The sequence below is a fragment of the Zosterops lateralis genome, assembly GCF_965231275.1.
Source record: "Zosterops lateralis genome assembly, chromosome: 2".
In the NCBI taxonomy this organism is placed as follows: Eukaryota; Metazoa; Chordata; class Aves; order Passeriformes; family Zosteropidae; genus Zosterops; species Zosterops lateralis.
In genome coordinates, this window is record NC_139763.1 from 86457071 (window position 1) to 86482454 (window position 25384).

Below are 25384 nucleotides of genomic sequence, written 5' to 3' on the forward strand. Positions count from 1 at the left end.
ATCAGTACTTTCAGCACTCAGTGTTAAGGAGCTCCTTCTTTTAAAGCATATATGTCACATTGAGATCTAGTGCCCACATCAAGGGCATCTGGATCAGATCCCCCCTCATCCTTTTCTTCCATGATCTGAGTGTTTCTAACAAGGGAAACAGCTATGGCTGCAGATTACTCCAGAGGACAAATGCAGATGTCATATCTTGGCCCTAGGTTTGGCCCAGCCTCACTGGAATAGGTGGGGGAGATCTGGTGGCCCAAACTCACTTTGCACCAAGGTCATGGTCAAACTTCAGGTGCATGCAAGCACCTTCTTGACAAAGTCACAGTTCATTCCTTAGCCTTCCTGCCACTTTAAATTTGTTCCAAACTTCCCTGACCCTGGTTTTCCTGCTCCACAAACAGCAAGTTATTTTAAGATCTGACACTGTTCAGCTTTTATTTCTGTGTAAACAATACCGGAGATGGAGTGGTATTGGCACAAAGGAGCATCTTGAGAGCAGTTAACTGCCTGCTGCCTTTTTCCCTCTTTTTTCCATCTTTCCCTCTGGAGATAATCTAGCTGAGGTACTGATGAGTCTGCTGAAGAGCAGAGTGCCACTAATGACCTGGAATTTGCTTCCTAGAACACAGAAACGGGGCTGATCTCTACCAGCTGGTCAGGGTGTCCTTGTTGTGATTTCCCCAGCAGTTTGGAGAGGGAATTGATGCTGCTAAAAGTGAGACATGTTTGGATGCTTGTAGTCTGTCCAGTTCTAGGGAGAAAATCAAAAAATATAAAATACATCTAGAATGAGGCTAAATCATGTACACCCTGAAAGTGGCCATTTCTTTCCCTTGGTTCTCCAAGGAACTAGGACTGATGAGCTCAGGTGTCCACTTTCTCCTAAAACTCATCCTACCTGTCTCAGGATTGCTATCAAGGCCTTTGCTATCAAGCTGGATCTTCAATGATTTAATTTCCATAATTTCATTTACATTTCAGACAACGATCAACCCTTGCTATCCTTCCATACCTTATTCCTCTCACTGTACTCTGCTCTTCAGCATGCTGGATTCCTAGAAACATTGCAGGACCAGAGTCAACACTGCACAACTGTGGTGGTCGCTGTCCTTGATGCCAAGAGGAAGTTTCCTGCCCATAAAGGTGCCAAGAAAAGGACTGAGGCAAGAATGCAGAGAGTTTTAGCAAGGGAAAAGATCTTAAGGTATCTACATGATTAAAAAACCAAGCCTCTGAGTTCAGAGCACATGATGTAATCAAATCTCTGACATTTGCAATGCTTGGGCCAAGACTTTCTTAACAGTTTGGGGTTTGGAAATTGAGGAATTTTTAGGATTTCCTTAATTAGATGCTTTTATTGTGACTGTGGACATTTTAAGGAGGTAGAACAGAAAAAATCCAGAAGACATGTGAGCCTTGTGTTTGCAAACCCATAACTCTGCCATCCCAGAGAATCCATTGGAACTTAAGTGTTCATTGAGCCTCCTTTGACCATACCCAGCACTGATGGGAACTGGCAGAGGATGCAGCTGTTTGTGGGAGCACAAGGTTTATAGGCAAAAAAAGTGCTCTTATCTCACTGCAAATAATAAAACCATCAACCAGCAAAAAAGAAAATTTATGCTCAGCTTTCAAAATGGACCAACAGCCAAATACTCCAGCTCTTCTTGACTGTTTCCCAGCTGGCTCTCAGCTTTAGGGTATCCAACTGGCCTCTTCTGAAGATAAATAAAGAGCTGGAGAACTGGGGCCTTTGGGGAAAATCCTGCCCTTTCCTGGCCGAAGTCCCACTGGGTTAGCTGAGCCGAGGCTGGGATTTGAGCTGGGAGAGAAAGAAGAAATGTTAAGTTCAAGAGATTTGAGGGGTTTTTAGAGCTAAAAGCATTGTCCAACCTTTCCAGCACAGGTTTTGTAGCAGAGATTGACAAGCTGAGTTCACATCTCAACCCTGGCCAGGTCTGTCTCCTGGCCTGGCACCCAGAATCAGAAACCCATTTAACATAATTCTTTGTTTTGTAATTGGCTTTTATGGCCATGAGCCCTGTCAGATGAGCTCTGTTAGTTTAATGGGCACGGAGGAATTTTTAGGGTGACTTACTGACCGTGGAAAAATGAGCGCGGCAGACGGTATCAGCAGTGCAACAAAAAACAAAACCATGCAAAGCCCTTGGAAACAAAAACAGCTGATGGACTTGGAGTGAAATGACACTGTCTGAGCAGAACCAAGGGAGAGAGAGAGAGAGAGAGAGGCATTTTTGGGTGTCAGCCAACTGAGAAGAAACTCACAGTCAGATTTGCCTGCATTTATATTTCCCAGAGGGGTCTTGGGACTGTTGTAGCCCATGTGCCCCAGTCATGCGTTTTGGGATTCATAGAGGTGCCATGAATCTGTGTCTGAAGAGTTTCTCAGGCATCAGGGTGGGACACAGATCTGCAGATGATGCCCAACACATAGGAACCAGGCTGGGGAATGCAATGGACAGAGAACCCCAAAATGCAAGTGCAAGCAGGTTGGGCAAAGGGAAAAACTCATCTTTGCAAAGGATGATTTTCTGGCAGTTTTTCACAGTGCAACATTTTCCCCCCCCCCAAGTAAATGTATTTCCCCCATTTCTTCCCTCCATATATTTCCCATTGTTCTCTCGAAAGCTTTGAGAGGAACATGGTTTTATAAGCCCTGCACACTGCTTTGTAAAGCCTGATAAAAGCCAGGATAGATTTAGACTCTCATTTCCCAGACCCCAATGCTTGTTTGTTTACTGGTTTGTATTGCTTTATATTTCCAATTAAAACCAAGCCTGAGCAAAGAGAAAGCTTTCTAAAGCCTTTAAAGCCTCCAAGTGAAGGCACATGGAGCAGGAAGGAGACATGAAGCTGTCGATTCCTGTGAACTTTCCATGACACCAGTCAGGGTTTGTTTCCAGACTGATTCTTATTTATGAATGCAGTAGCATTTATTACTGATTTTATCTGTAAAGATAGCATTTCTTCCCTAGATGGTTTCTATGCCTCAGTTATAATTACTGCCTGCTCCTCAAACATGCTTTTGGTTTATTTATTGTGGTACAATACCAGAGCTGTAATATTGGCAATTACTTAGGGCTGTGGGGCTTACACCTGATCCACGGATGCCCTCCTTCCATGTCCCAGCTCACTCCAGGAAGGCTGAGAACATCTCTAAGGGTCCATCACAGTGTCAGTGTGGCCAAGAAATATATGCCATGCATTGCCATGTGCTGCACAAGCACTGAGCAGAAAGGCAGCCTCTGCTTGAAAGGATTCACCACTAAGGCACAGTACAGATGTGTCAGTGCATCTTTTCTCCTGCCTGTAGCCATTTGCTGCCAGAGGCACATCAGCAATGATGCCTGTTCTCTCCAACCTAGGAATGGTCTTTAAAGGGACACTTGGGCACAACTCCTGAAAAACCTATTTAAAAATGAGACTGTCCAGAAAAATTAGATGTCATGTATCTCTTCTCTTCCCCACCTGCCCACAGTCAGCTGCTTCTCTGTGGGATTCAGACATAGAAGTGAGTTACTGTTTCCACCAGGCATCGAAGGACCATCTTTGCCATTTTTCCATGCTTACAGTCACTTCAAGCCACAGAGGCTGAAGCAAATACTTAAAAGATGTGTGGAAAAAAAATTTCAGCCCCCCAGAAAAGCCAGCAAAACCCACTAACCTGAATCTTTATCCTTGGATATACTCAAAACCTGGCTGGACACGGTCCTGACCTGCTGTAGCTGCCCCTGCACCCCTCTGGGTAAAAAGCCTTTTCCTAATATCCAACCTAAACCTCATGTCAGCACTTAGTGGAGATGTAGCTTCCTTTCATACTTACTGGGTTGTTGTCACATGCCAAGGAATGTGACTCGTTTGCACCTTTGATTGATTGCCACCCTTTATATCTGTTTATTAAAATGGAAAATAACATTTCACCTCAAAAATTTCATCATGTGCTCTCTCAGTTCCACATGACCTAATCCCATCCCGGCCAGCACAGCTGCTTGTGCCAAGTTTTGGTATGATTACCTTCCATCATTTCACTGCCAAACTATCCCTGTGCTCATACGCCATTGCTTTTGAAAGTAAGCTGGAGTGGAGTGACTCATTGCAATTGCTATTTTATTTTTTTTTTTTTTCATAACTGACAATGAATCCTTTTTGAAGTGTTGGGCAAGTGTCTGGGCACTTGCAAATACTTCATCACCTGTGAAAGTGTAGTGAACAACTGTTGTGCTGCCTGTGGCTCCATCCTCACCTTCAGCTCATGGCCGATCACCTGCCCTGTCAAGCACCACCTTGTTTGACATTGCTGCATGTGTAAACCCTCCCCTCAAGCCTGCATGTGCTCTGCACAGACTAAACCTTGATGTAAAGCCTTTACGATGATAATTATTTTTGCTGGCTTGCCATGATGGTTCATATTGCTCTCCAGTGAGTCATGATGAAGTCTTTCAAATACCCACTTGAAATTCATAAATTCTGTGATTAATCTTTCTGCTACTTGATGGTTGCTTTGATGATTAGTGTTAGGGTCAAAACCTGGTCAACACATCGTCTTCCAACTGAAAACAAGAAGAGAGCTTATAATAAAAAGGAAGAGTGACTTTTTACGTGGGCAGATAGGGATAGGACAAGGGGGAACAGTTTTAAACTAAAAGAGGTGAGAGATAGATTATATGTTATGAGGAAATTCTTTGCTTGAGGGTGGTGAGGCACTGGCACAGGTTCCCTGGAGAAGCTGTGGATGCCCAGATGGGGCAGTGTTTGAGGCCGGGTTGAATGAGGCTCTGAGCAACCTGGTCTGGTGAAAGGTGTCCCTGCTCATGTTGTGGAGTTGGAATTAGGTGGTCTTTAAGATCCCTTCCAACTCAAGGCATTCTATGATCCTATGAAAATGCTGCCTTCGTCTCTTGAGATTTGTCTGAAAAATACTCTTGATAGAGTAGAAGACTGTTTTTCCCAGAAAGCACTGTGGTAACTCTTAAGTCTTTGTTGTTGCTGTTGTTGTTTTTAAGTATCTCAATCCCAGTTTATTGACTCTTGTGGCTTTTCCTCATCCCCATGATTCTAAGAAAAGGAGACGTACTTGTGATTATCATTTGAAGCTCATTCATGCTTTTACAGGTTTGTTACAGTTTTTAAATACAGTTATATCTCCTCTTTGGCATCATCATAACTCCTTCTGAGCATCTGAGATCCTGTTGATTTTTCTGTTATGCTCCAGAAACTCACTCCCACCATTCCTCTACCTCTAAGGAGAACTCAAGAGTACAGACTCAGAAATGCTTTGAGTTTCTTTGGCCCGATGTTGGAAGGCCCACCCTGTCCTCTTCCCACCAGTAACATTTTTATGGAGATAAATCCATGCTAAATCCACTCATATCTCAGTGATGAAAACTCATGCTACTGGTTCAGTGTCCTGTGGTGCCATCTGAAGGGAAGGCCAATCCTGTGTTCCTAAACCTTTATGACACAGTGGTTTGAAGTTTTACAGATCAAGCAGCTCAAAGAATTAGTACTGCCATGACTGCAAGAATGCCCTCATATTAGTCATATTAGATAAGTTAAAATACTTGCTTTAATAAGGTGTATGGGTGATGAGGTGACACACAAATGGGTTTTCCCTGCAGATGCATTGCTGCATGAGTGATCCCCGTGAAGTTCTCAGCTGCCTCCAGAGCAGTCGGAGTTAGGAAGTTGGAGTAGGCTGGCTTCTAGTCCGGTCTGGTCCCAGTAGTCCCTGCATGCCCATGGTTGTAGCCAAAAGCTATTATACCCTGGCTTATTCTTCCCATCATCTCTGGAGAGAAATGGGTCTAATGTACTGTGTATTTGTCACCATCCCACTTTTCATCCCATAGATGAAGAATGAAGGTGGATCTCACCCAGATCTGTCTCAGCAGCCAAATACACGAAGGTCAAACATGTGTCAGTAATTAAAATCAGCAATTAAATAAATCCCATTCCTGTGAGGAAGGAGGAGTGCTCAGGAGTTGCCTATTTGGAGTCAGAGCAATCTGAGGAAATGCTGTCCTTGCAGCAAGTGGAGCAGGTGACATGCCCAAAACAAACTCCCTTTGAAAGGCAGTGAAAATTCAGCATCTTCGTTTTCACTCCTTCTGGTATTCATTTTTCATACTCTTTCAGAGCCGATTTTGATTCACACCTTTTCATTCTGAATTTGAATGAATTTCAGGAAAAAACAAGAATTGCACTTTCGCATCTAAAAAGCACATGATGATGATGATTTTCAGTCAAAGAGGGGCAATCTGCCCCCCAAAAATGATCCACTCTGATGAGAATGGATTGAAATACCTTGACCTTCCGCCTTTTTACTTAAAATTCACTTCTATCCTCTGAAGGTTTCTTGCAATTTCTGGCTTCAAACAATCCCTTGGCAAGCTCCTATTTTGATTAAATGGCGTTTTCCAGCTGGAGGATGTCAGAAGATTTTCAGCTGGCCCTAAGCCAAGCGTGAAGCACTGGGCAAGGCACTGGGCAAGAAGATGTGGATTTTGCTCTGGATGCTGGTTCCAATTGTGGTGGGTGCAAGGGTGGGTGAGCTGCAGGGGCGGGGAGATGTCATCTGGTGCTTCTGGCTTTAAGAATGGGCTCACCACACTGTGAGCTGGTTTGAACAAGGGAGAGGAGGGTGAGGAAATGCTGAGTAAGCCCACGGAATGGTTCCCAGCCTCTGAGCAAGAATCAGAGTAGGAATGGTTTGCTCTGGTCTTTGGATGCCAGTGGATGTTTTATACTTGAGTCAGGCGATGGATGCCAAAATCCGAAACTGTAACCATGAAGAAGATTGTGATAAATCTGCCTTACCTGAGTCTCCTGAGGACCAAGATCTACATTACACTGCATTGCTTCACTAAACGCAGCTCTACTGCTGCTGTGTGTTAAAAATAACCACAAAGCCAGCCCGTGCTTTAGTGCACAGGGCTCAAACAGCAACATCCATGCTGGGAGTTTGCTCTGCTTCTTGGTGCAGAAATATCCAGTGGGGAGAGACTTGCTTGTGCATGACCAGATGTGACAGGGAGATGGAGGGTGTCCAGGTGGAAACACTCATGCACAGGGAAAAGAAAAACAAGAACATAAGATGGAGCTGAACTGAGTGACCAAAGTCTATCAGATCTTAAGCCCAGTGGGATTGAGGACTCCAGCCCACTCTGTGTCTCCTTTAGTCACTCTCAGCTCTTTCTCGGAGTGGTCCCATGGGGGCAGAAGCCATGGTGGATGGGTAATGTGGGGACAGGGACACTGTTGGAACTGACCCTAACACAAAATCGCTTGTGGGAGGAGCTGCCAGCCCTGCGTTTCTGAGTGCAAATCCACTCCAAAGTATTGCACTGCTTTCAACCCACGCCAGTTCTTGCCTTTGGCACAAGCCGCGCTCCCCACTCCCTGCCAAACCAGTACAGATGTTTTAACACCCACCAGAACCCAGATAATTACAAACAGAATCGAAAGACTGGTCAGGGTTGTTTTCTTTTAATTGCCTGAACTCTCAGCTGTTCTCAAGCGAGATGCTTCCCACTTTCTGACATTGCTTTCAAAGACATTTTTGTGGGGCACATTGCTAATACTCATTTTATGATTAGGGGAATGTCTAGAACCCCTAACCAGAATGAGGATCACACCATGCCTGCTGGTGTAATAGTTACCACAGAGTGAAACAAGTGCAGGGAAGATGAGTACAGCAGCTGGGAAAACACTTTCATGGGAAATTAGAGCTAATTTCTAACCAGCAGCTTTTCAGCCATGGCATTGCAAAGCTCAGCTCATTTTCAGATGGGTTTGAGGAGTGTTTTCAATGGGACAGAACCATGTGATCAGCTGGTAGGCACAGGTCAGAGAATGCTGCAGGTCCTTCACATTCTAGGTCCTCGTGGGAGACAGTGCTTACCATGGAGAGATTGTGAGCAGCTGAGATAAAGGAAGCAGCAGCATTTCCTGTTGTAACAGAGGGAAGCCAGTAACAAACACTTTGTTCCTGGTCTGTGCTTGTACAACCCTGAGATACAGGAGTGTGGCCCGTGATGAGAATCGTGGTTCTCTCCAACCAGTTGCAAACAGCCAGGTTTAACAGACCAGAACTGATTCAGCATCAATGAAAACAGTTGTCATACGTGTCTGCCCTGAGGTCACTTAGAAAGCATCTGTGGGAAGGAAGACCAAGAACATCTCAGGCTTCACTCTACATGAGCCACATCATGTCTTCTCATCTCTTTTCCATCAGCATGCCTTGAGATTCTCCTGGACATAGAGGTGAATTTTGTCCTTGCATTTGTCATCATTGACTGTTTGGGAAGGAGCTGACCAGCACAAGCTCACCAGCTCTGGTGGCATCAGACTGTCTTCATGGCTCTCCCCTCAATCCCTGATGCAAAATTCCTTGTCTGCCATGCCCAGACATGAAAAATTCTATCTGACATTGGATTCCAGTTCATTTCTGGTTGCTGTGGAGACCAATTTAAATGAAACTCTAGTATTTTGAAAGAGAATATGAGTCTAAGTCATTTGCCATGCAAGGTCCCATGCTAATAGCATTAGCATATTATTTGATTATGGCGATGTGTAGGGAATAAATTCCAAGTCCTTTTGCCATCATTGCATCTTAAAAGAAGAGGAAGAGAAAAACCTCTGGGCTTTAACTGATACTGAAGACCTCTACTGCATGTGAACTCCTGATTTCTGAATGCATAAAGCTTTGGGGGTCACAGGCATTTTTAACCTCGTGGCAATGTGAATAGCTTGCTGGAAAGGACCTTTTCTTTCTCTGGTTCCACTGAGCACTGTAAATAGACTGTCTAATGGGCAGGACTCGGGTTTTTTAATGATGGGCAGAAAAACCTAGGATGGCTTTGTGAGCTTTTTGCATTATTCCTGGAGTGCTGGTGTTGCAGAACCCGTCAAGAGAACAGCTGGGCAAGGTGCAATCCTCCCATTGCTTATACAGGATTTGCTTCTTGCATTTTGCCCTCTAATATTGTAAGAATGGCATTGTCTTCAGGATTTCTTCAGATGATCCCAGTATGTGGACAGGGTATGCCCATGCCCCTAAATGAAAAAAAGCCCAGAACAAGAAAGCAAAGAAAGAAACAAAAAAACACATGCAAAACCATTGCAGATAGACTTGTTTTGAGAGAAAAGGCTGCAGAGATGAAAAAGGGAAGGTTACTTCCAGACAGAAAAAAAAAAAAAAAAAAAAAAAAAACAAAAACAAGTCAGTCTCCACCTCTACAAGCATGTTTTCTGGAGCTGGACTGACTCTTGCTTGCACTGACTTCCAGGCTGCTTTGTCACTGGTTCAGGGATACAATATTTTGTCCATGAGGGTTAATAACTTCCTCTGTCTCCTCTCTGGATTTTTGCAGGGCTGAGCATGACAGGCTCACCTGAAGCTGTGTGAGAAATGTGGAGTTCTACTGCAGCCACCTGTTCCCATCTTCACCCCTTACCCCTGCACCACAGCTCCCACCTCCTTTTCCTTTTAACTCATCAACTAAAATAACACTCACGGAGCAAAAATAACATTATTCTTACATAGATGAGAGAAAAACAAAGTCAAACTTCTGCAGTTAGGTCCCATGCATAAATGCAAATGCACCCATGAAGAAGGGGATTCTGAAGGGAGAAATTTGGGGGTGTTCTTTTTTCCCAAGCATTGCCTTGCTGAGCAATGGTAAAGCAGACCCATAACAATGCTGCTGTTTTATTGACTCCCGACAAACTAGGAGTTACAATGTTTCTTCCCCCAAGGTAAGGTGAGATTGAAATAAATTACTTCTGTAAAGAGCCAGGAATGGCAGTTCTTCTATAATACAAAGTGCAAATATTTGGGCCTCTTGTGCGCTGCCTTGAATAGAAATGGTCCTAAATCATGCATAAGTAAAATGGGTTCACATTTTCTCCCGGTGAAAGTTTTTCTCTGCTCTCCTGGAACATTAAAGACCTCTGCTCCCACTGTCTATAAAAAGGGGTATAAAATTTAAAGCGAGCTGTTAAGAAGCCCTGTCAGGGATTAGACCAGGATTCATTTTTTCTGCTTCATCCCTGCTAAGTGAGGCGTGCACTCATGTTTGCTCAGGCAAGGAGAGGTTCCTACATACTGCTTGCACTGAATGATAATAGGACAAGGAAAAATTTGTTCAGGACCTAAAAGCAAGTTTTTCCTGGGCTGGGGGAAGACAGTGATGCACCAGCTTCTGGACATTTTCATGATGTGTTGGACCGCAGCCCTTGGGTGAGACTGTTCTAGTGTTGTTCCAAGGGAAAACTGGGTTAGGAGGTGCTAAAAACATTAGTCATCATCATCATCATAACTAGTAATAACCAATTATAATAACTAATAATAATATCCAGTGCAGTCCTCTGAAACAGGATGCCAGTGCTTCACGTCATACAGTAAGAGAGCAGGTTTGATCCTGGGCCATCATGAGTCTGCCTCTGGGAAAAAGAAAACCCTTTTCTCATATAAATGTGTCATGTCTTTCTATAGCACTTCATTTTCATCAGCTTCAACCCTGTCCTGCAGCACTGGCCTCCACAGACTGTTTGTACCTGCAGACAGACTTGCTGAAGATGCCCCTGGCATCTGCCAGAATCACACGTGCCACTCACAGACAGAAAGCAGCTACTTCTACACATCCCCATTGCCTTGGTTTTGCCACCTTCTATACTTAGCCTGACAAAGGCAGGAATACCCACCCTGAGACCGTTTTGGTTTTTTTTACAGTTACACCACATCATCTTTGCCCTTTCCCTCTGTTCTAGCCTTTTCTTTATCCCATTTAATCAGATGGGGTTTGCATCCCCTCAACAGATTGGTTTTGCGATACCAGAAATGATGATGAAGCAGAGTGAGATGAGGTTAGTTCCATGCAGCATACAAGGCCCAGCCCAGCCCATGCTGCCACCCTCGGACTTCATCCTTCATCCCTAGCTGTGGGTCACTGTCCCACTCCAGGACTCTCAGATAAGGGTGTCCCACGTGGGATGCTTGAGGGCACGCATAAGCCATGTTTGTGAGCATCCAACTTCATATGCTTTTATCTCCAAGCACTGAAGCCCTTATGAAAAAAAATGGGTGCATCCTAGTGTGGCTAAATGTTGGACTTCCAAACATTGACACGAGTGTCGAGCTCCACAATCAAGTTGCAGATTTGCGCTTCAGATGGTAACTGCCATGTCCAGGACATGTTTATATGAAACAGAGATGGGTCCCCATCACCAAGGAGTATTTCCCCAGGCAGGGAAGGGATTTGGGGCACACCCCCATCTTGCAGAAGCAAACCTGTGTTCTCTAGGGAGAAGCATTGCATTGTTTCTGTTGGAGTCTCTCTCTCTTCTGCTCCTTTGTCCTTCAAAGAATTGATTACTGTTAAAGTAAGTGAGATATATAATGCTTTGAGGTCAGGACTTGGTTCCTTTCCCTCTCTTCTTGCTCACTCTCCAGAACTATGATTTTTTTTTTTATATCCTGTTTCTCGTGCTCCTCCAAAGCAAATGCTTTCTTACTTTGCCTCTATTTTTCAGTTGTTTCATACAAATGCAAGCACAGCACTGGCACTAATGGAGAAAGATGATGCTATTTATTGTCATCCTTTTCTCACTGTCTCTCCCATAACTCTTTCTTGGGTAATTCTCCCTGTCCTGTGTCAAATACTTAAATAATTGGGTGACATCACTGTTCTCCATAGAGAAAACTAAGGAAACTAGCATAGGCTAAGTATCATTTAGATGACTGAAACTGTATAACTGAAACCACGCCCTCAGCCCTCTGTGCAGCAAGTCTGTAAAGGGTGATTCTCCTCCTTTCCCTTGGCCAGTCTGTCCTGACCAGTTTCCCAAAGCAAATTGAAATGAGCATCAGAAACTGGAAAGGAAAAGCACAAAACCCCTATGTCACTGTTGTCTTTCTACTCTTCAGCTCTTCTGCAGTCAGGGATGAAGCTGTGTCCTGTCCTTGCTTTTGGGAAGCTCAACTGCCCGTGCTTTGCACCCAAAATTCAATCAGTGATAAGAATTGGGGTGCCTGTGTCCATGCACACAGCTCTCTGTTTTGAAGGAAAGGGGAAATTATCCAGATCAGATGCTGTGTCCCACTAACCTGCTGGAGAAAACCTTTAGTGATCTGCCAAGGCATCCTCAGACTGGCAACAGCTTTTCCAAATGCCATCCAACTTGGAGGTGATAGGGAAAGCTCAGTAAATAAACCTTCCTCGGGTGCCATGCTCATCCTCATGGCATTCCAGGGCCTCTTGGCAGCACTGTGATGTGTTGACTCATCCACTGGACATGTTGTTTGTTCTCTTCTGCCAGGAGAAGCATGTGGATGGCTTGTTTTGGTGGGGTTGTTTGTCTTGTTTTAATTATTTATTGGTATTTGTGCTTGAGGAGAAAGCTGGCAGCAAAAGCAGGGGTACAGGGATATTCTCATGAAGAAGGTTCCCCCTCTTCTTGCTAATAAATGATAGGACTGTTTCAAAGAGTGAGGATGACAATAGTGCATGAGCGAGATCTGCTCTGTGCCATCCTAGGGATTATTTCTAGTAAATTTCTGCTATTCCCTCGATAAAGAAAGTCTTATTTGCCACAAGTTTTAACCAGCACAAAGGCAGTGGTGCGGTCCAAGGCACTTGGTGGCCAGAACACATCTGAGGAGCTTTTATATGTGAAGGTCTTGGACCAGTCCTTGCTAGTTTGGTATTGGGGATCCTGGGAATGTTGTGCCACTCAGGGATGCCAAGCAAGCCTGGCACCTTTGCTGCAATCAGCAGGAGCACAGGAATTTATCCACAACATCATTTGAAGATACAAGGAGTTGCAGTCCCAGCCTCTGCCTTCAGGCGGGGAAAGCTGACGTTGCGGCTCCGGTGGAAAAGGACGTTCAGAGCAACAATTTCCAAAGGAGGCTGAGTTATTATTTTGCTCAGATAAGCCCAGGAACACTGTGTGAAGTTATGTGCACACAGCAATAGTCGAGTGCTCTAAGCAAGGGAATTCAGAACTGTCAACAAGGAGGGAATTACCGCTTTGGGAGATTGAAAACATTCATAAAAAATTCCTGGCTCCCAGCCTAGTCCATCCCATTGCTGGCTGTGCTCATAGTTGTGGATTTTTGCTTTGAGGATGGATTTTTTCCCTGGCTTTGCTGTAACACATGGACAAAAAGGTATATCTTAACCTGGACTAGTGAGTTCCAAACCTTCAGCCAAAGACCACTGACAGAATGGGGTTTTGTAGGGCTATGCTGGTTTGTCCCCACAGAGCTGCTAGCTCACTTTCTTGCAGGGACCAGTGCAACAGCTGTAGCCTGAGCCCAGCAAGATGTATGTGTGTAAATTGTGCTGCTGACATTGAATTTTAACTTGTGGGCGTCCAACACTGCCTTTTCCAGACCGTGAGAGTCCAATTCCCAAAACTCAGAGGAGAACTGGCCAGGAAACGTGGGGTTAAGATGACACTTCCCATATGGCCCCACTACGTAACTTTAACTCTGCTCCCCCCCGGGAATGGCAGTAGGAACTGCGCAGGATCTTATCCCTCCTTGGCTGTACTTGATACATTCCCTCAACATAAACTCAAGATATCAACATCAAGCCAAAGGATTAGAGGGTTATGTCTACACTGTTAAATGAAGGAGGGCCCTGGGTTATCCGTGGCCCCAAGGTGGATGGCTGTGAGGGATTGAGAATCATGGTTCATTTTGGCTTGTGGAGAGATTGACTTGAGTATCTCTGGTTATGCTGCGGGTGGGACCAATGTCTGGAGGCATCCAGATGGGATCCCATGGAGATTATTCTCTAAGAGCACTGCATGTATGTGGGAAAGGAGTGTTTGTCCTCGTTGCCTGGCACTAGGCGCTGCAGGATGGCAAGTTGAAATGGCTTTGGGGTCTCTGGCTCATATTCATTCTCTGTACCTTGCCCTCATGGGGATCTGTCTGCGTTTCAAGTTGATGTGATGTCCTGATTTTTCCCTTAGCGTGTGCTAGTCTTCAAATGCTATTTTTCTGCCATGATTTCTTTTCTTGCCTCCTTGCCTGCCCTCCAGCAGGACCCGCTGTCAGCGTGTGACCTGGACACATAAGCTGTCCTTTATTCTAGTGCCAAAAAACCCCACAACATAAAAAATCCAGACCAATCTTGGCAGTCTCCTTCCACAGGATTTATCTTCCCAGCCCTTGCAATACTCTTCCAGCCTTGCAAAGCAATCCATCTCTCACCTACTATTATGGAGTTCATCTCACAGACCTAATGGAGTACGTGAGTCCTGAATTGGCTCCCACTAATGCTCTTGGTGGCCAGGTCGCTGTGGGAAGCGAGCTGGGAATTCATTTTGAAAATCAATGAGGATGCCAATAGAGCGGCTTTCCCCAGGGAAGTGACATGCTTTTACCAGGCATTGCCTTCTGGCCCTCTTCATCCCCCATTTTCATTTATGTGGTTGGAGTAACTGTGGAGTAATTAATCCCAATTTCAGTGAGTGCATCTTTTGTGCTGCATTCTCCAGTTTCCCCAAATCAGAGTGATTTTTTGGGAAAGATTAAGGTCTCCTGACAGTGCAGAATGCCAGGGCTCCCTGAAGTGTTATGATTTGGAGTTGCTGTGCCCTGGGGGTTTGCTGGGGACTGTCTCCTCTGTGCAGCCCCATCTCTTCCCTCAGGCTGTGTTAGCACAAATAAATCAGTGTTATTACCAACTCCTGGGTGTATTTTGCCTTGCCATGACATTTTGATGCAATGGCAAGTGCAGAGCCTGCAGGGATAGTGTGAGAGGACAGCTCAGAGCTATTGAAAGGACCCTAATGCAGCACGGTTCATAGTTGTCCCCATACGTGACCTTCATGCTGGGATGGGAGCACACCACCAACCTGTCCTCCTCACCATGCCCAAAGAGCCTTGGCCAAAGCACAGTGCCATGGGCAGTGCTTGGTGGGGATTCAGGAGCTGGCAGGATTGGGACCCTGAGAGGCATTTTGGGTGCAGCACCCCTTTTTTTGATGGCAGTATGGGTTTGGGATCTCTCACCCTGGTTGATCTCAAAGCACTCGATTTGGAATTTTCATAGCTCTCAAGACTCCTTTTCCAAAGGGGATCATTCTGCACTGCTGTGGGATAAATATTTAATGAGGGTCAAGACACTGTTTTGTCCGAGGACACCGAGATGGCCATTTACTCCCATGAAGAGCCCCAGGGGATTTTTAATGCCCATGCAAAAAAGACAGGAATCAGAGTTTTAGGCTGTCATCCCCCACCATTAATGTCAATGTTAAATATTGATCCTTTCTGTGTTTAGCACAACCAAACAACACAGTCAAGCCAGGCTCTTTGGCTTTTATTAATGTACCTTTTGTGCACCGGGTGAAGTTTGCAGTAACACAAGGGAAAAAATGTAGCAGCAGTGAATGAGCAGCAGACAGATTGATTTTGTTTCTTGACATGATTCAGAAGTTGGTGAAAAATCACCCTGTGTGGAACTTCTTCTTGTCCAAGCCACGACAGCCGCTTTGCAGAGAACTCTGTAGCAAAAAGGAGTCAGGTACAAAATTTCTGGTAGGATTTGGAATTTGAGGGAAGGAATATTAAAATAGAGGTTGATAATCTATAAAAAGCCCCTCATCCTCGTGTTGGAGCATGGGTGTCTGAAGTCAAATTGTAAGAGCTGCTGAACATCATGTCAGGGAAACATGATATCAATTCCAAAATTCGTGGTGGCTAAAAAATGCATGGATTTCCCCTTTTTGTTGGGGTCTGATTTTTTGTCCGTGTTTTGTATCAGCACCAAATAAATGTGAATCACACTTGCTATATGAAGTGTGACTTCTGCAAACCATTTTCACATGTCAGAAGTGCATGGATGATCTTTTGCAACCAGAGGTGGATCAGTGTTTCCAAAATATTCTGTGGCTTGTGTGTTTTCTGGATGTTTTGGTTTTGTTTTGGCTTTTTGGGGGTTTTTTGGATTTTTTTAATTGGGGATTTACAGCTTGGCTGTAAAAATTCATCTGTGGTTTGAATTCATGAAGCACACTTATAAGAGGACTGGAATAGCTGTCTGATTATTCCTGACCTCTGGGATATTCTCCATTGAAATTAATTTAATATTTTAAAGTCTGTTTCTCCTTGAGCAGGGGAGTAGCCACTAAGGGTCACGCCTTGGGTCTGCATCCCTTTTTATTCACAGAAAACAGCAGCAACTCTCTTGAGGTCACAAAATCAATACAGAATTTGGAAACATGAGAATATTTTTCATCTTTGCTGTTACTATGTCCATCCAGATTCCCACCCTATTCCTCAGTTAACCCAAGTGTAAAGGGATAGCAGTCATGTCCTTGCACAGAGGGATGGAGGTGACTTAAATCACATCTCACTGCAGTGTGAAAGCTTCTCTCTTTTAAATCAGGTTTTAACAACCCACTGAGCTCCTCATGAAATAGGCTGACATTCTGCAGACATCTGAGCAAGCTACTAAGCATGTGACAAAATATTGTAAAATTATGAAACATTGTTTATGATAAAATATGATAACTATTTATTTCCATGCATGGTACCTATGTGCTCTGAGTAGAGAAGCTGAGAGAATCACTTGGAGCCATTAGCAAACTACACTGATCTCTGTAAAATGCCAGAGCATTCACATAAGGAAAACCCTGGGAAGAGGGGCTGTGGGGTAGCTCTGTCTCACACTGACAGGTGTGTTTTCTCTCTGCACAGACACCCTGAGGAGCATGGCCTCCATGAACCACGCCCCGCGCTCCTCCCCGGCAGAGCTCAGCAGTGCCAGCCACCACCTGCTGCGGGAGCGCAAGTCCTCAGCGCCCTCCCACTCCAGCCAGCCCACCCTGTTCACCTTCGACTCACCTGCCAGCCACCTGCAGAGCACCCTGTCTGCCAGTGCCCCCCAGGACTACCTTTTCCTCCACCAGTGTATGAGCAGAAAGTCAGAAAACGCAAGGTAATGTAGCCCACCCACTCGGGGACAGCTGAGGGGAGGGAGGGCTGGCTGTGAGTGGCTCCGTCCTTGGAGGTCTGCAAAACCCATCTGGAGAAAGTCCTGAGTGATGGTCTCATCTCATTGTGTTTGGGAGGAGGAGAAGGTCAGAGTGGTGACCTCACAATCTCCCAGCTTTTCAGGTGTTGCTAAAAACTGGCTGAATGGCCAGACCCAGAGGATGGTGGTCAGTGGCATGAAGTCTAGTTGGAAGCCTGTTACTAGCAGTATCCCTGGAGTCAATACAGGGTCCGGTTCAAAGGGACATGAAGTTGCTGAAGGGCCTAGAGCATCTTTCTTAAATGGAAAAGTTGAGAGAGCTGAAACTGTTCAGCTGGCACTTGAGAAGGCTCAGAGGGATCTCCCCTGCAGGGAGGGTGCAAAGGGGACAGAGCCAGGCTCTTGTCAGTGATGCCCAGTGCCAGGGATCAGAGGCCATGGGCACAAACTGAAACACAGGAGAGCCCCTCTGAACATCAGGAAACATTTTTTTTAACTGTATGACTCAACACTAGCACAGGTAGCCCAGAGAAGTTCAGGAGTCTCTTTGAAGATATTCAGAAGCTGTCTGGGCACAGTCCTGCCACAGTTCTAGATTGCCCTGGTTTAGACCAGATGACTTCTACAGGTCCCTTCCAACCTCACCCACTTGGTGATCCTGCAGGCAGGGCCTGCCTTTAACCAGATTAAACAAAGGGATGGGCAGGGTGTGCACCACTCTGCCATTCACCCCTTGCAGAGCTCACTGGGCTTCGTGGCAGCTGGTGGTGCACGGTGTGGGATTTCTGAGCCAGCGACAATTCCCCGCCTCCAGACCCAGCCGGTTGCCTTAAATAGCTAGGAGCTTTTTTGACGTGAGGAGTTTTGGCTCGCAGGAGAGGGCGAGGAGGGAGGGAGGGAGAGACAGTCGGAACCCAGCTGGCGTGGAGTGAGAGCAGAGCTCAGGCTGCAGCCTCCACTGGGCTTTCCTGCTGCAGCTGACTTTCCCTACTCGGAAAACAACAGCAGAAAAAGGTTCATAAAAATTAACTTCAGATGGAGTTAATGGAACAGCGTTTAAAAAAAAATGGTCCTCTCACACTCCAGCTGTGAGGATACCTAAAAGCCACCCTCTGAGGACCTGAGGGGGCTGGGACCTGGAGAAGGGAGCAAGCAGCAATTCTTTGGTGAGCAGAAACAAACTGGCCAGTGGTAGCTTCTGCAACTGGGCCAGAAATGATCATCTGATCAATGCCCAGTGCATAGGGCCGGGCTGCAGGACTGCTGGGAATTCCTGCCCTTTCTGCTCTGGAGCTCTTACTTTACTCATCCATTAAATGAGGGTAATAGTAGCTAATTGGCAGGCAATGCAGAATAATTAACCCATGAGATGTTTCAAGTCCTCGACTGAAAATACCCTGACAGAACCCAAACCATTTCTGAGTGGGCTGAGGTCCAAAGGTGTCAGGGATTCATTTGTCTTACCACAGCATCACTTGCTTTTTCCCCCACATAAGCCCTATTTCTGAGCGCCATCTCGTGCTGGCTCCATGAAACAGAGTCTCTGTTGTCCCTGCAGAGCATCAACCACATCGGATTAGTGTAAACCAGCATCTCCCAGCTTTTCCCACAGGACTGGCACTTTCCCAGGGATTTGCCACAATTGGAAACTCTCCCCATAACCATTTCACTTTTTCTCACCACAATGATTGATACAGGGCAGAACTTTCTTCTGTGGAGTCCCCAAAAGCCTGACCCATGTAAGGAACAAAATAGGGATAAAGCAAAGATAGAACAGGAGATAAAGTACTTTGAGGGGAATCAGCAGAGGAGTAGTGGCTAACCAGCAGTTGTTAGAGGCCTGAGATTCTCCATGCACAACTCCTGTTCTGAGTGTCCCCAGGCATGACTGCATGTAAATCGAGGAATCATTACCAAGGCATGAATCTAGTGACCACACTGCTCTGCTCACCCTGGAAGACTCAAGGGCTTTTACAAATTTGAAATTAGCTCTGAGGTTCCTTCCTCCCCCCATGCACATCAGGGCTGAAAACCCCAGATCCCAGCTGGGGACTTCTATTACCTCCCCAGTGCTTGTCCTGCAAGAGGGCAGGATGATGACATGGCTGGAGACTTTGAAATAATCCCCTTCAGGAATTTTTTTCAGGCCTTCTCAAACACTATGCAAGGCAGAGGGGAGATGGAAGTCTCCCTCCTCTACTGCCGATGAGCAGTCGAGGCACTATGGCAATGCTGGCAGATTGGCATTTTGCAGCTGTGCCCTGGGACGTTGTCAGCTGGTGTGAAAATTGCCCTTTTGGAGCAGTTTTTGTCTGGACAAAAGGCTTTTTCTTATCTATGGCTGTGTCATGGAGCTGGGTGCATGTACCTCTCACCTATGACAGAAGCATTTTGGCAGTGTTTCAGGATTAAGTGGCTTGTGGGCATGTTTGGAGGGGTCTGAGGTGTTCTCATTGCTCTGGGGTTGAGCAGTGCAGGTCAGTAAGGTGACAAACAGAGAGAGCAGAGCTCTCTGCACTCATTACTCTTCCTCCACTTCAACCCCTTTCTCCCCTCCCTCTGCAGGAGTGCCAGCTTCTCCCAAGCCACAAGGTCTGCCTTCTTCATGCGGAGCGACACGGCGGTGCAGAAGCTCTCGCAGGGCAACGGGCACTGCATGAACGGCGTGGGTGGGCAGCTCCACGGCTTTTACAGCCTGCCAAAACCCAGCCGGCACAACTCAGAGTTCAGGGACAGTGCCTACGACCTCCCGCGCTCCTTTGGCTCCTACACCCACCCCAAGTCGAGCCTCACCAGCTCCGAAACTGATAATGAGGAGGTCTACACCTACAAGACTCCCAACAACACCCTATGCAAGGAGTTTGGGGAGCTCTCCACGGACTCCTATGACATCCCTGCCACCCCACTCTCCATCTACCAGATCCCCAGGACATTTACACTGGACAAGAACCACAACGCTCTGGCTGTGGCCGCCAGCGACTCACCCGCTGCACCACCCCCGCGGCCCCCAAAACCTGGGCAAGCAGAGCCACGGTGGGGCAGTCCCCCCCAGCGGCCCCAGCCTGGTGAAAATGTAGGTCTCACCCCCATGGCAGCCACAATTCCTCGGAGAAACACGCTGCCAGCAGTGGAGAACAGCAGACTGCACCGAGGTGAATTTGGGATGGGGACCTGGGGGTGGCTTTGTGTTATCCAGCAGCCTTGAGTGGATCAGTCCCACTGGGTTGGAGTAGGACTGGGGTGCAGGTGGCATCAGCCAGGGGGTTGAAAACAGAGAAGCTCTCCTCAGCCAGGATCTGGCCCTGTTTTTTTTATTCAGTAGGCATGGAGAGGCATCTGTAGAGTTCTGCCCACTAGAGCTGCTCAGCTGGCTCTTGGCTGTGTTTTACCAAAACCCCTTGCTTATGTAGCCCTTCACCAGATTTTTGTGATTTCAGCCATTTTTAGCTTACCTTCAATTCGTAACCAGATTTATCAGAACATACTTCAGCCTGGAGCAGCCTTGGTTTTGTTCACCAAGGCAAGTGAGCAAAACCTTGGTTTTGCTTATCTCCAAAACCCAAACATCCGCAGGTGCAGCAGAGCCACGATTGCCACTGGCCATGGGTGGGCTGTAGTCTACATGCCCTTTACAAACCTTGTGCGTAAGATGAGATAGTTGCAAAGTAACTTAGAAAAGGTGACTGGAGAGAAAATACACTGTAAATCATACACACAGCTCTATGAAATGCTTCTTCCATCTCCTCCTACCTAAATGCCCACACTTGGGCTGAGATCACATCTATGCTCAGCAGTAAACAGACTGGTCTAAGAGCTTAGCACCCATCCTCCCCTTACTGGAGGCTGCCAGCCTTTACATTTACTGAGCAAGCTGTAACAGAGCTCCCCCTTAACCCAGTTTTGTCACCATGATCTGCCTTATCTGACATCTTTACCCCTGGGATGTTACGGCACTTCGACAGAGCAGGGTTAGGTCTGCACAGCAAATTGTGCAGTTGTGCTGATGTGTCAGAGAAATGCTAATTGGGAAGGAGCATAGCAGAGAGCCAGTGACAAGCTAAAGACCATGTCTTCTCATCAGCATCTCAATCAACAAGAACAGATACTGCCCTACCAATGCCTGAATTTTGTTTTCAGGGACCCCTTTTTATTGGCAGTTGTGGTGGGACACATGCATTTGTGGTTGTGTTGCAGCTTCTTCTTGTGAGACGTACGAGTACCCCCAGCACGGGGGCGGCAGTGCTGTGCAGTCGGTCGAGTCCATGAACGATGGCTACAACTCCTACCTGGTGAGTTATCTTTGGTGTGGGCCACCAGACTGCAGGCACCACTTGCACCTTACACATTCAGAGACAGGTTGGTTCCAAGTTGGCCCTCACAGCCCAGTCCTGCAGAGCTAAGTCAAGGAGGGGTCTGTTAATGGTTTCAGTTAAAACCATGTTGACCTGCAGAGAAAAGATGGAGTGACAACCACCTAGCCCAGCATCATGTGCAGAGCTGTGCTTCCACACAGTGTGTCTGCTTGCAGCTTTGGTCCAAAAAAAGTTTGCCTTCTTCCTGAAAGCCTGGGATGCTGCTGAGCTAAATTTTGACATGTTGCCAGAACAGCCTCTTTTGTGCACTTTCTAAGATTTCCTGAGCTGGAAATGACATTAAAGCAGCGTTTCATATTGCATTTTAGTCATGGACAGAGCCTAGGGAAGAAAGACTTTCCAGGTTAAGCGTGCTTCTCCAGCTCACTCTGATCATGAGAAGATGCTCAGGTCTGGGTGATAAAGACCTTTCTGAAAACTCAGGATGTTGCAGTGTCTTGGAAACAAAGGAGGTAGACCCTCTCAGTGCAAACTGATGGCCAGGGAGGGGACAGATGATTCCCTCCCTCTGTGCTTAGATTTTAAAGTGAATCTCCCCTCAGATGCTGTTTGGATATGATGAAATGAAGGGTTTGTAGTGGATGGGGTTGAGCAGTGCCTGATGCTCACAGTACACTCTCTTCTTTGTCCCCCAGCAGGCCAAGGCAGCGGTGGCCCGCTCCCACAGCACCGACTCTGAGGACAACTACGTCCCCATGAACCCTGGGTCCTCGCCCCTAATCCACACCGAGAAAGCCAATGACAATGCCCAAAATCTCTACATCCCCATGAGCCCTGGGCCGCATCACTTTGACCTGGTGGGGTTGTCCTCAGCCACCCTTCCCGTCCATAAAGGAGGAGCCGTGGCTCAGTGCCACAGACGGCTGAGTGAAATCCAGCCGCCACCAGTCAACCGCAACCTCAAACCCGACCGGAAAGGTAAGAACTGATGGTTGTGCACAAATCTTTCCAGGAATCCCTCTCTTCTCTTCCTACTTCACACAACATCTGTGAAGTTTTGTCCAGTCCTAGGTGGAGTGTGCTTTGGTACTGCCAGTACAGTCAGACCTTCAGATGTCCTCCATCCCCTTCCTCTTTCAGGAGATCCATAGTGCAGATGTAGCTTTCATGGTGCTTGAACAGTCCATCTCAAACCCTTCCAGGCCTTTGCAGGAGATGCATGTCACAGTCAGGATTTCACCCCCTTGGCCTGCACCTCTCCCTGTGCTCCTCCCCAAAATCTCAATGTTGTATTCAGATGACACAAATTTTTCCTACCCTTTCCTACTGGCTGGTTCCAGGCAGTTCTTCCTTCAGGGCTTTGCTGACATTCTCCAAATCTCTCCCTAATCCATTGTCTGACATGTGGCCAAGGAGATCCTGAGGAGGAAGGCTCCCATCTCTACAGTGTCAACACCTAATATTCTGCTCAAGGGCTGGGGTTGAAGCATAGCACTCTTCCACCTAATGAACCATCCATGATGAGAAGAGCTTTCATGCTACCCTGCAGATGTCCTTTTCCATTCCTTGTGGGGAAACACTCCACACAGAGGCAGTCCAGGCCTGTCAGAGCCTGGTCTTGTCCCCATCTAATGCATTAGTTACCACAGATATCTAATAGATGGTTTTAGGGTTTGGGCATTTTTAGCGTTCTCCATTCCCTGGAAGGCACATCCCCCTTTTGGGACCACCCATCCACTTTGGCGCTGTGGAGCAGAGGGAGAAATTCACTGTTTTCTCACAGTTCTGGCATAAATGAGTTACAGGGGCTTTAGTTTGGAGTTCTTGTCATCTACAGGGAGGGCTGCAGGGCTGATCAGTAGAATGGGAAGTAATCAACCATCTGTTGGGGATGCCCTCATGCCAGTCAAGGATGTTGGATTATGGGAACATGCTGCCTCTGAATAAAGGCTTTTCCCCTCCCCAGCAAAGCCATCACCGCTGGACCTGAGGAACAACACTGTCATCGATGAACTTCCCTTCAAATCACCAGTCACAAAATCCTGGTCCAGGCCAACGTGAGTAATGGCTGGGGGATGAATTCTTGCTTTGCTCCAACAGCAGCTCTCTGGTCTCATTCTCTCTGGTGGCTACATGTAGCCATGCTGTCACCTCTGCCAGGGATTAAACATTCCCCACATCACAGCTGGTGGCAGGAAGATAAATTCATTTAGGTTGGGATTTCTCATGAAAGCCCAAGCTAATTAAGATCCCTTGAAGATATTTCCTGTTTCTGGGATCTGACAACTACTGGAGAGCCGTGGCTCTGACCTGAGACCTGTGGTCCACCACGAGTCATGATGCAGCTGAGCCAACTGAGCCATGCTGTGTGGGGGGCATGATTTCACATCCAAGCTATCCCCCACAAAGCCCCACCGTCATCTGAAAGCACAGGGTGACTCTCAGGGTCTGACCAAACTGTGTTTTGATTGCCTTGAAAGCAAAGCTTAGCCTGAAGGAAGTCTGCAAAATTAAACCAAAGCACTTCAGAGCTATGTCTGCCAGCCAAAAATAACAGGATTCGCACAATTCCAGCTCTGCTACTAATTCATGGTCTGATGTTGTCCTGTAAAAGGCAGAAGCAAGGCTTGGCTGCTTTGACTCCTCTAATAAATTGGATTGTGTGGAGACTGACTGCAGGGCATGAGTGCTGTGTGCTGAAATCACTGCACTGGGAAGCAACGAGCAGGGTTTGATTGACAAGAGATTTGACCCCGGAGAAGCTAATGGATTTTTCCCTTATCAGCTAATCATATGACCCTGCTTTACTGAAAGGCAGCAAATAGCTTTTTGAGACACACGCTTTAATGACAGAAGCTGATTTCGTTATTTTGTTTGGTATAATTAGATTTGGCCAATTGAAAGCAAGACAATTCCTCAGGGGATTTGTTTTCCGGCAAAAGATTTGGATAGGTCCTCTAGTAAACAAATCCTGTAGCTGTGATGAGGCTGAAGGTGAAAGGCTTCACCAAGACTGCCTCTCCATCCTCCACAATTAAATGTTTCCTGTGAGATGAAAGAGTTCATGGAATCTGATTTGTGTAGATGAGAAGCAGGAGAGTTACGGGTACATAGTAAGCAAGGGCTTGCTAAAAAAATCTGGAAAGAAAAAATTGAGGAGACAAAACTCAGGGATTTCTGACCCATGGAAAGGACAGGCTGGAGAACCTCAATGCCACCAGCTCTTCTTCATGCCCAGACTGGATCACAGTGATGGCTGCAGGCATCAGGAGCTGCCCTCTCTCATGCCTCCTTGGCAAAGGACAAGCAGGACCTGCAGCCACCAATAACACATCAACCCTTGTTGTTGCAGCCAGAGCTTCAACGCCGGCTCTCTGCAGTACTGTCGCCCTGTCTCCTCCCAGAGCATCACCAGCACTGACTCGGGAGACAGCGAGGAGAACTACGTGGCAATGGTAAGACAGCTAAGACAGATGGTCCTGGCAGGACATGTACTTTCCCCAGCTCTGCAGATGCATTCCTAGCTCATGACAGGGAAGTGCTGAGATAGTACTGTGTGGAGTACATCCTTATGTGCATCCCTAAGTGCACAAAACAGGGTGTTTCCTTCTGAAAACGACATGTCTCTTTGGAGTTTTCAATGTGTATGAGAGCAGAAACATGTATCGCCTACTTTGCCAGGAATTAAGAAGGGATAAAAATTTATACGGACTGTCAGGGTGTATTTTCCTAATTAAAGTTGCCTTTTTCCAATTTTATTTTTCCGTAATAGCTGCTGACATCATGTTTCTGTGGGAGCAGGGGCTATCAGAGCAGCAGCAGGGAGCGGCACTGCATACAGGGAGGGGATTTTGTCTCTCTTGGTGAAGCTACTGAGTTGAAGCATATTTTTGAGGCTATGTAACTAATGGGGTAAAGGAAATCTCTGCTCTGTGTAACATGGTTGTGATTAGCAAAGATCTCAGAGTTGGCCTGGCCTGGCTGAGGTGTGGTTACTGACACATGCTAAAGCCCACATCTGCTGTCAGGCATGTGAATAAAATCAGCACAAAAGCAGCAGAG

At 46.5% G+C, this 25384-nt stretch overlaps 1 protein-coding gene across 3 annotated transcripts in view; it reads left to right on the top strand.

The window, feature by feature from the left end:
• Nucleotides 1–25384, top strand: part of GAB2 (GRB2 associated binding protein 2) — an 89937-nt gene that overhangs the window by 59130 nt on the left and 5423 nt on the right. For 2 of the 3 annotated variants that reach the window (XR_014589399.1, XM_083855714.1), the window contains exons 3-8: nucleotides 16733–16973; nucleotides 19575–20161; nucleotides 21204–21298; nucleotides 22018–22300; nucleotides 23289–23379; nucleotides 24675–24777. Coding sequence is in view for 2 of the 3 variants with exons in the window: in XM_083855714.1 (XP_083711840.1) it covers nucleotides 16733–16973; nucleotides 19575–20161; nucleotides 21204–21298; nucleotides 22018–22300; nucleotides 23289–23379; nucleotides 24675–24777 (1400 nt within the window). In the remaining variant the exon portion in view is untranslated. The remainder of the gene's footprint in view (nucleotides 1–16732; nucleotides 16974–19574; nucleotides 20162–21203; nucleotides 21299–22017; nucleotides 22301–23288; nucleotides 23380–24674; nucleotides 24778–25384) is intronic. The other variant, XM_083855715.1, reaches the window with a different exon arrangement.